At 48.7% G+C, this 12,905-nt stretch overlaps 6 protein-coding genes; 4 read left to right on the plus strand and 2 right to left on the minus strand.

Moving 5' to 3' along the window:
* Positions 1–321: 321 nt before the first annotated feature.
* On the plus strand, positions 322–1,589 carry FFUJ_13896 (related to TGF beta induced protein ig-h3 precursor; the record flags this gene model as incomplete). XM_023581492.1 has 4 exons in its annotated part: positions 322–436; positions 481–827; positions 874–1,301; positions 1,346–1,589. The coding sequence occupies 4 exons, from the start codon at positions 322–324 to the stop codon at positions 1,587–1,589; spliced, it is 1,134 nt and encodes a 377-aa protein (XP_023434183.1).
* Positions 1,590–1,749: 160 nt separating this feature from the next.
* On the minus strand, positions 1,750–2,283 carry FFUJ_13895 (uncharacterized protein; the record flags this gene model as incomplete). Its single annotated transcript, XM_023581493.1, has 1 exon — positions 1,750–2,283. One exon carries the CDS (start codon positions 2,281–2,283, stop codon positions 1,750–1,752), a length of 534 nt encoding a protein of 177 aa, XP_023434184.1.
* A 2,930-nt stretch (positions 2,284–5,213) lies between these two features.
* Positions 5,214–6,761, plus strand: FFUJ_13894 (related to integral membrane protein PTH11; the record flags this gene model as incomplete). XM_023581494.1 has 5 exons in its annotated part: positions 5,214–5,309; positions 5,354–5,489; positions 5,535–6,054; positions 6,106–6,258; positions 6,302–6,761. 5 exons carry the CDS (start codon positions 5,214–5,216, stop codon positions 6,759–6,761), a joined length of 1,365 nt encoding a protein of 454 aa, XP_023434185.1.
* Positions 6,762–7,373: 612 nt separating this feature from the next.
* FFUJ_13893 (uncharacterized protein) lies at positions 7,374–8,004 on the plus strand (the record flags this gene model as incomplete). XM_023581496.1 has 2 exons in its annotated part: positions 7,374–7,723; positions 7,767–8,004. 2 exons carry the CDS (start codon positions 7,374–7,376, stop codon positions 8,002–8,004), a joined length of 588 nt encoding a protein of 195 aa, XP_023434186.1.
* A 367-nt stretch (positions 8,005–8,371) lies between these two features.
* On the minus strand, positions 8,372–9,913 carry FFUJ_13892 (uncharacterized protein; the record flags this gene model as incomplete). XM_023581497.1 has 4 exons in its annotated part: positions 8,372–8,657; positions 8,706–9,327; positions 9,375–9,686; positions 9,730–9,913. The coding sequence occupies 4 exons, from the start codon at positions 9,911–9,913 to the stop codon at positions 8,372–8,374; spliced, it is 1,404 nt and encodes a 467-aa protein (XP_023434187.1).
* A 586-nt stretch (positions 9,914–10,499) lies between these two features.
* Positions 10,500–12,857, plus strand: FFUJ_13891 (uncharacterized protein; the record flags this gene model as incomplete). XM_023581498.1 has 5 exons in its annotated part: positions 10,500–10,714; positions 10,758–11,267; positions 11,310–12,053; positions 12,097–12,170; positions 12,214–12,857. 5 exons carry the CDS (start codon positions 10,500–10,502, stop codon positions 12,855–12,857), a joined length of 2,187 nt encoding a protein of 728 aa, XP_023434188.1.
* Positions 12,858–12,905: the final 48 nt, after the last annotated feature.

Below are 12,905 nucleotides of genomic sequence, written 5' to 3' on the forward strand. Positions count from 1 at the left end.
GGCAAGCCACGACAGAAGCAGAGCTTTTCCAACCCTTGACCTCGTCTCAGACCCAAGAGCCTTGGCGTGGGCTGAGTAGCACTTCACCATTCTGGCCATTGATGACGCCTGAGCTCTTGGTCTATGTCATTGACTCTGTTTTGAGTCTGGTCTCGCGAGGGGGGGTCGTGCTGGGCGAAGCTTTACCAATTGGCCAGGATGCTGCCGTGAGAGCTAACGAGCTTGTCTCTCGAGGAGTTCTTAAGCTGTGCTCCCCCCCGTGTTTGTGGAATTGCGCTGTGTTGTTTATCCAAGATTAACTCTGTCTAGTCCATCATCAAAATGAAGCTGCAGTCTCTTGTCGCCCTTGCCCTCTCGGGCTATGCCACTGCCCAGAGCCGTGTCAACCTCACTGCTGCTCTTGAGTCTGAGAACTCTACCCTCTCTGAGCTCAGCGGTATGTTACTGTATCTCATCTGTCGATGCAAGCTGACCATGTAGGCCTTCTTCGTGCCCAGCCCAGTCTTCTCAGAGACCTTGGCCGTCTCAGGAATGTCACCATCTTGGCCCCAAGCAACGATGCCATCAAGGACCTACTCAATGACACCGCTGTCGCCCGCATGGTCGAGAATGATCCCAGCTCCGTCGCTGCTATCCTTCAGTACCACGTTCTGAACGGTACCTACTATGCCAGCAACATCAGCGAAACACCCGCTTTTGTCCCCACGCTCCTCAACAACGCGACATATGCCAATGTCACCGGTGGACAGCGTGTCGAGGCCATGGCCATGGGCGATACTGTCAGCTTCTACAGTGGTTTCCGTCAACAATCCAATGTCACCAAGGCTGTAAGTCATCCAATTGATCAATCACAGCATTCACTAACACACTCAGGACCTCAACTTCACTGGTGGTGTCATCCACATCATCAACAAGGTCCTCGCCGTTCCCAAGAACCTTTCCGACACGGCCATTGCCGCCAACCTCTCCGCCGTCGCTGGCGCTCTCACCGAGTCCAAGCTCGTCACAAACCTCACCAATGAGAAGAACATCACTGTCTTTGCTCCCAGCAACAGCGCCTTTGCCAACATTGGTTCTGTCCTCTCCAACTTGAGCGAGTCTGACCTTGAGAGCATTCTCAAGTACCACGTTGTCAACAACACTCTTGGCTACAGCTCTACTCTCAAGAACGGTACTCTTACCACTTCTGAGGGTGAGAAGCTCAACATTGTTATTCACAACGGTACTGTCTTTGTCAATGAGGCCAAGGTCATTGTCCCTGATGTCCTCATCGCCAACGGTGTCGTCCATGTCATTGATGCGTAAGTCACTCATCCACTTCCACAAACCCAACTAACATCTTCAGTGTCCTCAATCCCGACAAGCCCTCTGCCACCGCCAACCCTACTGCCAGCACTCAGGAGGCCGCTTTCTCCGGCGCCAGCTCCGTCAGCGACATCCCCTTCACATCGGGTGTTCCCGAGAACACAAACACCGCTGCGGCCACTGGCCTGTCGCCTTCGACCTCCACTGAAGGCGCTGCCCAGGCCACTGCTGCCATTGCGCTCGGTGCCCTTTTCGGTGGTGCCGCCCTTGTCATGAACTTCTAAGCTTGGTCGGATTAATGGTTAATGGTTATGTGCATAGTATGGATTAATGGACGATAGTAATGATGGATTGAATATATGATTTGACCCATGACTTGTACCTTGCAGTGAAAGTTTAAGTCTCGTTGTTCCCGAAGCCACGGCACATGCCACAGTGACTCGCTCAAACCTCCGTGGCAGGCCCTTGATCCCCGTAGATAGGATCTTTCTTAAACCACTCCACGTTCTCAATAGCTTCCACCTTTTCCCCCTCGCCCTTCTTCCCATAGCACATATCCCAGTCACAGCCCTTCGGATAACTCCCGACCATCTCAAACCCACCGTCCAGATCCTCCAGCAGCCGATGCCCCACTCCCGCAGGCACAATAACAACATCGCCCGTTTCCACCACCGGCTCAACCCTCCCCTCATTATCCTCGCCACCAAAGCATAAGCGGGCTCTGCCGTGGCTTATGCAGAGGACCTCGTGGGTCGTGCTGTGGAAGTGTGTTTGGGAGTACATTGTGTAGCGCCACTGTGGTATTACCACGTCAATTGAGTTTAGGTGCGCTTCGATCTGTGATGCGGTTATGGGGGGCTTGAAGGCGGCGTGGTAGTGAAGGAGGGGCTTTTGGTGGATGCTGCAATTGGGAAGTAGATTGTGAGATGGGATGAGGTGTTTGGAGACGCGAAGAGAAGAGAGCGGTGTTGGAGACATTGTGAATGGTTTAAGTGTATGTAGTGTATTGGATGTGAAAACTGGGCGATGCTGTGATGCCATTGAGCTGTTGATGCATGAAGTAACGATTCCACCTGACGTCATTATTTCATCTTTAGGGTAGGTCAATGAAGCAATTTTCACCACATTTGACGAGCTCTTCCAGCAACTGAAGTATTCTTTTATTCACTCACGCGCGTTGCACGATAATCGATAACGGAAATCAATGATAAAACGCGATACCTACCCGGAACCCAAGCATCGGCGCTTCCCCACGATCGGGACCCACGTGGCGGCCGGGGAGGCTTCCGGTGTTGACACAACCAAGTCCGCTTTGTCCGGCTGGGTATAAGCACCCTTGACAATACCTAGAGGCATATTATGATTATATGCTTACGAGACTTGGTACTTGAGTTAGTATCTCCATCTGAAATTATCTGTAATAGTTTACAACCACCTTTAAAGGAGCAGTTATACCTCCTGCCTGGAGAATGATACGGAGTCACTTTTACAGCAAAGCAGCGAGTATTAGTGGCAGATTAGATGATTTAAACTGGTCTTACAAAGAGAAAATTTAGTAAGGAAGCTGAGAAGTCATGCACCATTATAGGGCGCAAGGGATGATTCCAATGGTTTCAACACACGAATTCATAAAATACAGCCTAAACAGCTCAACAAACACAGATCCCCCAATTAAACAAAAAATTGGTTGAGGGAAGACATGGCACAAAACCCAAAATAACAAGGTCAGTTTATCAAGGCCATTATCTTAAAACGAAGCCCAAATATCCGCTGTATGCGAGCAGCCGCCCTGGAGCAAGAGTAGCATCGAAGTTATCTAAGAGGATGGATTGAGGCCTTTGGCATCTGTCAAAAGTCTGGGCGGAAGCTATGTTCTCGACGGGATATTCGAGATTAGGCTGTAAGAAATTAAGCTTAACGGAATGAAGAACAATGCACAGTCTACGGGATTTGGTGGAATACGGCCATTGTGGACAGAGTAATTAGGTGGATGATAACGGACTATCCCCCATGGTATCAATTCACTAGACCGACTATACGACGAATCGGAATGCAGCTGTCAAGTACGCGTATGGGTTTATTAATAGTCCCTGTAAAACTCGCAGATTCACCGGTGACTATTGCTCAATTCTTGACGATTTTGAAGTCGAGCTTGGATCCTGTTCAATGCAACGACGTTCATCGCCTTCATGACTCAATCACTGGAACGGGCATCCTTATCGTTGCATTGAAACGACAATGTCATGTGCTGCACTGCGTCAATCTTCAATGCAACCAAAGACACATCCAGACTCGTTAGATCTGCTACCCGCGGCGATATGCTTCTTACCCACCCGGACAAGATACCTCATAAAGGAACAATCTGCGTTTTTATGAGGCCAAAGCTTTCGGCAGATCACTGAGTCTAGCTTCAAAGGTGGAATAACAGCGAACACTTTGCGCAATGTGTCAAGGCCACGCGAGAAGCATACCAGATCTGCTTCATGGCCACTGACAGACGCAGGGGTTGTGACCACATGGAACACCTGCAAGCAATCTAGAACACGTTGTCAAACAATCAGGGATGAACAGTGCATCAGTCGAGGTTGCATTTCTAACGATGACAAGGGTAATATGCAAGCAATCCATGTCGATGGAGGCCTACAAAACAATTAAAGCCAACAAACCACGGGCGAAGTAACATAATTATAGTCCAATGATGACTACCAAGTGGAGAGAGCATTAATCATTGCCAAGTCAACTACTCCATCGATGACAGAACGCTTTCTGCCAGATTCCTTAGTGACCGTTGATGTAACAGCCCTAGGATCATGACTAGCTACCTATCAATATGTACAAGGCTAGCGGTCTGGACAGGTCTAGCTTCTACTCCGTAGTTCCAATAGCTTCACCGAGGCGAGGATGGAAATGGGTCACCTCCGCAAAACGCTACGATAGTACGAGAACCTTGTTTCCCAGGAGCGAACCCATTCTGTTCAATCGTCCGAAGCTATTAAATTGCATGTGAGAATAGACCGTCAACCGGGCGATTGGGATAACATTTGCTTCTTCTGATAAGCTTTTGGAAATTTCCTCGTCTTCGGTTGAATTGCCGCGTTGAGCTGAAACCTGGGGTAGCATCGGACCAAGCTAACCCGAGTTTTATCAGGCTGACTTGAGTTCTGATGAAGCACAAGAACTCGGAACAAAGGGGGCGTCCTTTGGTTACGGAATGGTTCCGTTGCAAAAATCATGCATTTGGCTGACTCGAAGTTGAGCGCCTCCAAGAGTCATTATGCTGATCATTTCCATTCTCACATTTAAGCCAAATCTCGAGATGATCTTCGTCTACAGCCCAACCAATCCTTGGCGAGACAGGGATCGGGCCGTTGGCACATGCCAAGCTGATTGATTGATTTGATTGTCAAGGATCTTTTGCTTACACTAACCCATGAGACACCTTCCAGAATTGGGACCTCACCCACGACTTGAAACTCCGGTCTCTTTCTCACCACAAAAAAAGGAGGCTACCGATGCCCGGCAGTCCCATGCCGATTAGTGCGGTACCTGATATTTCAGCCCAAACTAAATTACTGTACCGCCTAGTGACAGTCCAAGTTACGAGATACTCTAAACAAACCTGAGCTTGCGCCAATTAATACACTAGAGCTATTAGCCCCTGCAGGGAACACAAACCTGTAGGCGATGTGACGCTGTATCTGGAAGAATCCGGATCATCCATGTTTTAACTTGCTTCCAAATTGACGGGACGAACGCAGTGGGGTTGCGCTGATCCCTTGAGACGATGACTGTAAGGTCAAGGTTTAAAAGAGAGAACCCCTACTTCTGCCCCAAAGCAAATCTGTTAAATATCCCCCTGGGGTCCGCACACGCGGGTCGTCCTCCTTGTAAAACGTTTGTCGATCAATATGAAGTGGATTGTGCCTTTTCTGGTGGCCTTTGTGCCCCTGGCAGCGGCAGCGGATGCAACCAAAGAGTTGTTGACCAATCTGCCTGCCTGTGCAGTGAGTTTTGTCCCTCAATTGGGTTGTTTGTGCTAATGTTGTAGGCTCCTTGTTATGAAGATGCCATCAAAAAGTCGGACTGCAACTCGACCGACGTGAAGTGCGTGTGCTCAACTCAAGTCATTATCCAAACAGCAGAGGCATGCGCCGCCCAAGCATGTCACGTCAGAGATAGTCTGAGTACGTTGACCCTCTTCTAGCATCACCTGTCTCTAACATCAATAGCAACGCTCAACATGACATACACCTACTGCGAAGTCCCCGTGCGAAACAAGACCCCCATCTTCATCAACGTCACAATCGTCCTCGGCGTGATATCCGGCGTCGCAACCGCCCTGCGTCTCTGGTCCAAATTCTTCTACACCAAGACCGAACTCGGCCTCGACGACCTCTTCATCGTGCTCACGCTCTTCATCGGCATGCCCTCCACCGCCATGAACATCCACGGAACCGCCGGCCACGGAGAAGGCCGCGATATCTGGACGCTAGAATTTGATGACATCACAAAGTTTGGGTTTTACTTTTGGTTGCTGGAGATATTCTACTTTGCGCAGGTTTCGCTGCTCAAGACGTCGTTGTTGTTCTTTTACCTGAGGATCTTCCCGGGGAATGCGCAAAAGCTGCTCTGGGGGACTATTATTTTCAATAGTGTTTTTGGTGTTTTGTTTATGTTTTTGGCGGCGTTTCAGTGTACACCTGTGAGCTATTTCTGGTTGAACTGGGATGGAGAGCACAAGGGAACATGGTATGTTGGCATTGTGAATGTGTGATTGCCGGACTTGGCTAACAGTATAAGCATGAACTCAACTGCCATCGGCTGGGCCAATGCATCTATCAGTGTTGCTGTGGATGTATGGATGCTTGCAGTTCCATTGTGGTATCTCCGAAAGCTCAAGCTGCATTGGAAAAAGAAGATTGGTGTCGCTGCCATGTTCATCGTGGGAACCTTGTAAGTCATCCGCCAATTTCAACGAGCTTAGCTAACTTTTCAGCGTCACCGTCGTGAGCATCATTCGTCTCCAATTCCTCGTCGATCTCGGCTCATCTCACAATCCGACATACGACCAAACCGACATCTCCATCTGGTCAACCGTTGAAATCAACGTCGGTATCATCTGCGCATCCATGCCGGCTCTACGAGTCATTCTCGTCCGTCTGTTCCCCTCTCTTGGAGGCTCATCCTACGATTCGAGCAAATACAACAATTACGGAGAGCATTATGGACGGAAATCACATATCATGAGTCGAAGTCGTGCTCGGGTGGAGTTACCTTCTCATACAGGTGATTCCATACATACGCCTGAGCATGGAGGTATTGAGTTGCAGAGGACGTTTCATGTGCAGTATAGTGAGAATGATGAGCAGAGTCTTGTTAATGGGGAGAGCAAGTTTAACAAGACGCAAGTTACGACTCAGATGAGGTCTGAAAGTCCGAGCGATAGGTCTTTGTAGCCATAGTTGATTGATACCTTATAGCAGAACTAATGAACATATTCTTAAATGCTGTGCACTTCTATTCAGTTTAAATTCCTGTAGAGCTTGGGACCAGGCGCATAGTCGGGTCAATGCACGCGATCCATTAAATGCACAGACTTATCATGTCTTTGTTGCTTGAGCCATAGTGGTTGTGGAGGGTAACTTATCAGCCCAGCCCATCTCAGCCACAGAGGTTATCGTGATTCAAAAGCTACAGAGGAAAAAAGTCTCAAATTACGTGGATCTTATCCGAGTAGAATCTTGCAGACGATTTCCTTAAGTTTCTCGAATTTCATACGACCATAACCTTGGTGATGTCGCGCACAAGCCGTACTTCTGCGACTAGTTTGACGCCACTTTTTATTGTCTTGAGAATAATATCAAATTCAACCTGATTTTGAATCTAAACGAGCTATTGTTCTTTATACAGCCAATCAACACGCATACGTCCCTGTTGGTTTCTGGTCATTCTCAGTTCATGCTTGCAACGAGTCGTATCTAAAAGAAACGCTTTCACTTCTGTTTCCGCCGAGAACAAGTCCGAAAGTAAATCAGAGATCGAGAAACATTCAAAAAGTCTATGAAATCATGGTCAGCCCTTATATTGAGGGAGCAGCCATCACCTTCCAGCCACTATCACAAGTTTCAAATATCGACCATGGCAGTGATGTGTTTCGGCAGTTTGAAACTTGCAGAGAATCTTTGAATGGCCACCTGAGAAAGTATTTCGAATATATCGGACATGAAGAGAACCATGAAGACCTTCCTGGACTTTATGCCAGACCTCTTCCACTCCGAGGATCTGAAGCAGGTCAGAGTGCCAGACTCTCACAAACCAACGCTATACATGATCTCATCAAGCTCGACGACATTCTTGGACAGATCAAACAACAGGAGCGGCCCTATAGCAAGTCTATATCTCCACTCATTGTTGCATGGTATGTATCATGGCCCTGTTCGGTTCGTCGCTTACAGGCATAGGACGGCATTTTGCTTCACCTTGCCATACGCCACCTCGCTAGGCGACCTGTCTTTCCTTTTCAAGATCGGTGCTGCTTCGGGGGCTTTCGCCATCGCTGCTCAGCTAGTTCGAAAGTTTCTGAAGTTGAGAAAGATTACTCCTTTGCAGCACAAGGTGCGAGGACTGGTTCGAGCGTTCAAGAATGGGACAATACGGTATAGGGATTCGGAGGAGGTCATGATTTCGTCGCTAAATTAGATTTAGTTGCGTACAGCGATTAGTTATTACGAAAGCTTCACATGGCCGCCGTCTCACGTGCTTAGATTTCAGCCCTATGCGGCCTGTGACCCAACTCTTAGGATATAGCGGCGCAGCTTGCTTGGCAAGTATATTTGTTTTCTTGGCTTCCTGGCGATGTTTTGGAGACTGCCAGCTTCCTCTTCTGGACGGGCTTGTAATTAAACGACTTCCTCATTCATCCCGCAAGACCTTGTGCCGCGACCCTGCATCGTGATCACGATCGATCGGATCCACCGTCAATTAGGTGCGGGTTAGAAGACTGGGGGCTCATAATGTACAATGGGAGAGTCCAAATGTTATTTAAATCCTAGATATGAAGTATAATCTATTCCTCAGACTCGTTATCCTTGTCAAGCACATGATTTGCCGGGCGCTCAGGGACAAGAAAAACAGCAAAGGATGTTGAAGGGAGAGAGATGCAGAACATGACAAAGGCAACGATGAGGTTGGTGAGAGATGGAACCTTGGCAGCACCAACACCAAATGCCAAGCATGAACCAAGAGACTCGAAAGATCGGACCAAGCCAACAGCGAGAGTCAGGGTCTCTACGTCCTCGAAGAAAGTTCCAATGATCCAGTACACAAACATGTAATGAGATTCGTTCATGAATCTGATATGTTAGCACTTGTTTCTCATATGTAGGTAGATGTGAACTTACCGAAGAAGAACTTGCACGGCAAATCCACGACCGAAGCCAGGGAGGTCCCAGTCGAGAGTGACAGCAGGGTTGGCGCTACGATACTCCAACTCCATAGCAAACTGCCAACCAAATAGAGCAGTCATGGTAACGGCCAAGAACACCCAGGTAATCCTAGCAAGCTGGGGTCGGCTAAAGTACTTGAGGTCGAAGAACCAACCCCAGAAGATATTGGCAGCGGTAGCAGCAATACCCGAAGTCAGTGAAGCCAAAGCACGAGCTCGGACAGAAAAGTAGTTGACGAGATAAATACCCAGGTACGTGCTGTTCCAGTTGAAGCCAACGAGAATAGGAATCAAGAGGAAGAATTGCTTGCGCTTGATGAGAGCGCCCCATCGTCTGCACTGTTCTTTGATGCTCTTGTTGGTTTGGGTGTGAGGCAGCTTGGAGCCATCGGGCCGTATGACTTTGTTGGGAGGTGAGATGAGAAGGGCGAGAGGAAGACCGAGGCATTGAAGAGCGATGAGGACGAGATAAGTGGTGTATCCAACACGACCTCTCTTTCCAGACTCGACATTGAGTGAGAGTTGAATGGAAGAGCCAATGAGTTGACCGAGCTCACGAAGACCAAGCCAAATTCCAGCTGCAAGAGTTAGTACCGTGACTTTGCGACCAGAAGATATCACTTACTGAACTTTCCACGATCCTTGACATCACCATATCCCAGAGCGATAGCACCCTCCGAAGCCCAAAGCGCAGAAGCAGCAATACCGCAGGTAGCGCCACCAAACAGAACAAACCACTCAACACCATATCTGTTATTGGTGTAAAGTGCCGCAGAATACGGTGCATATCCAAGGGTGCCGATAACAAGAACCCATTTCAGACCGATCTTATTGGCCAGGATACTAAAGATGGAACACCCGAAAACCATGATGCCAAAAGTGAGCGAGTTGGCGCCATTGACAAGGTATGGTTCCTGCTGACCCCCAGCGCCGGTATCTAGAATTGTCAGCGATGGAAAGTGAAAAGACGGTAGACATACTGTTGAGGGCATTCCAGATTCCTGGTTGAGTGAAGGAGATTAAACCAACGACTATGACATTGAATAAAGGACTGCGATACCATCGTGTAAACCGAGATACAGGCTTAGACTGCTCGATGCTCTGTTCAGTGACATCCTTGACATCTTTATCGCTGCCCGATTCGATGACAGCGTTGGACGACATTTTGACAAGCAGACATCCAAAGTCAAAGACAAACTCAATTCAGAAATGTTTCCAACCCTCACCTCTTATAAGCCCCTCTCATATCGCCATTCTCTTACAAGATTTTCATCAATGGAGTATCAATTGTGGATTGGAACAAGGTTGGTGCTCAACTCTTCCGAATCAGGCTAGAATCGCAAGTTGCCCGACGATATAGTCAGTGGCCATTTCCACTTTTTGCGATTGTCCGTTCATTTCGTGCTCGACAGGGTCGATGGCGACATGATATCTGGCTCTCTGTGGATGATGGGCATCTGCAAGTACTATAATATACCTTATCGATAACTATGCATAATCTTAATCATGAGTATTAGTGAAACCGTTGACGATACATGCAGGCATCTCCGCTCGCGAGTCAATATCGGAAGCTTAAATACTGACCAATCATGTATCTTTCCGACGGCCTGACTCGAGTCTCAAGTCGGAAACGTCTCCGCCTCTCCAACTCCCCCATTCTCCCCCGTTACCCAACTTTGTTTCTCATCACCTCATCGACGCTTCCCATCGTCGGTAACAGATCAACCTCCGACTCTTTTTTTTGTTTATCATGGCGGGGCGGAATTCTGACTCTCAGAGCCAGACATCCCCGCTCGAGTCTGGTGATTCGCCGCGTCCCAGACAAGCAGCCTGTCTCGTATGCCGCCGCTCAAAGATCAAATGCGACTGGAAACCGCACCAGGAACGATGCAGGAGATGCATACAGCTTGACTGCGAGTGTGTGCGTCCCGCTTATCACCCCGGACGGCAAAAGGGTATAAAGAAGTAAGATTCCCCCACATATTGTCTGTTCATGCTGACTTGTCAGTAAACGAACGGGGTTGGATAAGGCGCTGTATCAGATTGACCAGGCTGTCAAACGCGCCAGATCAGCGTCGCAGAAGAATCCCGAAGATGACAGGATTCTGAACCATTTGCAGGAATTGCTCAGCAATGCGAATACGCCTGAACACGCGACTACTCGTGGGTACAGTGTCAGCGGTGATGGCGATGAAGATGCGTATTCGGAAGAGGAGGAGGAGCAAGACCCTGTAGCGATGCCTGATTTTATTCAGAGAACACAACAGAGTCTTGCTATTGACGATGCAGAGAATCCGCTGCAGCTTCTTGCGAGGGCATCGTATATTCAGCCATCGCCTGAGTCGCGACATGGGAACTCTCCAATACAGGCGCATACGGCTAGTACACAGGGTCAAACGGAGGATGAAATTCAAGCATTCTTTGCGCCGGCGCAAGTCCATCTCGATGTTGGACCTGATGTAGATCCTGTTTCTCTGGGACTTGTATCTGAGGAGGAAGCGGATAAGCTATTCAACTTGTGAGTTTGTTACTTTATGTGTGGCGCGTACTAACCGCGTAGTTTTCATCGGAACCTTGCGCATACACGATGGGGTCTTGATCCGAGGATATACACCGTTGAATTCACGCGTTCGAGATCAGCGTTTCTTTACACGTCTATCATGGCTGCCTCTGCACTCTTCATGCCATCAGCAGCAGCTCTCTCAAAACGATTATCGAATCACGCTAGAACTCTTGCGCATAGAGTAATGGTAAATCGATACAGATCGGTTGAAATCGTGCTTGCTTTCATGGTCAATATACCATGGATGTTTCCGGGACAGCACTCAACTGATGATGAGACATGCACTTATATCTCGATCGCCAACACAGTTGCTACGGATCTATCACTTCACAAGAGTCTCATCTCACCGGAAATGGTCGGTTCAGGGTCTGGCATCGGTCTAGCAAGGGGCGATTGTCTCGACCCGAGAGCTGCTCTCGCAATGGATGGATTCCCTGAGATCGATCCATGGTCAGAAAAAGGACGGCTGTTTCTCCGAAACCGCGAACGATGCTGGCTATCGTTGTTTGTTCTTGAGCGAGGAATGTCTTTGGCTAGAGGGCGTCCGTTTTCGGTGCCGATGACAAGGTCTTTGAAAGATTGTGATAATTGGCATCGTTCCGAATATGCTGATCCTCTTGACGGCCATCTTGTTTCCATGGCGGTGCTGAGAAGAGATTTAGATGCGCTTTTTGCGACGGTTCGGGCTCTTTGTGATGGATCTCAGATGGCGTCTAGTGATGGATCATTAATCGCGCAGTCGTACGTACGCCACCAAAATCAGGGACGCAGCTAACAGTAGCAGAATCCAAGGGTCGATTGAACGGTTTTTCGACCAGTGGTACACGGAATGGGGTGTATCAATCGGAAAAGGACCAGGTAAGTTCTAGAGACCCGTGACAAGAACCATGCTAACCATTAGACCGCCGTCTTCCTCCTTACGTCGAGATTCTCGTCACACATACCCGATTGTCTATCTACGGCGGAGTAATAAACCATCCAACAGCCCCCCTCGAAGTCCGCCGTTTCTTCCACACAGCTGGTCTTTCATCCGCCCTCAACGTCATGCGAGCTGCAATCCAGGGCGAATCCCAACTCCAGTCCATGCCAAACAACACAGCCATCATGATATCCTTCGCAGCCTGCTTCGCTCTCACACTAAGTTCCTACGCAACCGGTGGCTCAGCCCTAGCCCCAAGCGTCCGCAACCTCATCGACGAAACAGCCACAGTGCTCGAAAGGATCGGAAAAGTCACACGGCACCGCAATGGCCTTTCCATCAAGTATGGGAAATATCTCAAGCAGATCGTGAGAAGGGCAGCGACGGGAGATGGTATCTCGGACCCGAGAATGCCAATCGTTAATGAAGCACCTATCACGACCCCGACCTTTTTGGATCAGCAAGCGTTATGGCCTGAACCTTTACAGTTCTCAGCAATGTCGGATGATCAGATCGTTCAGGCGCTGAATCAGCCAGGAAACGATTTCGAACCTTCGTTTGGGGGATTATCATGGGAGGACATGACGAATTTCGAATGGCTTTACTGGCCTGAAGTTGGTATATAATTGCTACATAAATCAACAAACAAGTTACTTGCTCAAATCAATCACACT

The sequence above is a fragment of the Fusarium fujikuroi genome, chromosome FFUJ_chr08 (assembly GCF_900079805.1).
Source record: "Fusarium fujikuroi IMI 58289 draft genome, chromosome FFUJ_chr08".
NCBI lineage: Eukaryota > Fungi > Ascomycota > Sordariomycetes > Hypocreales > Nectriaceae > Fusarium > Fusarium fujikuroi.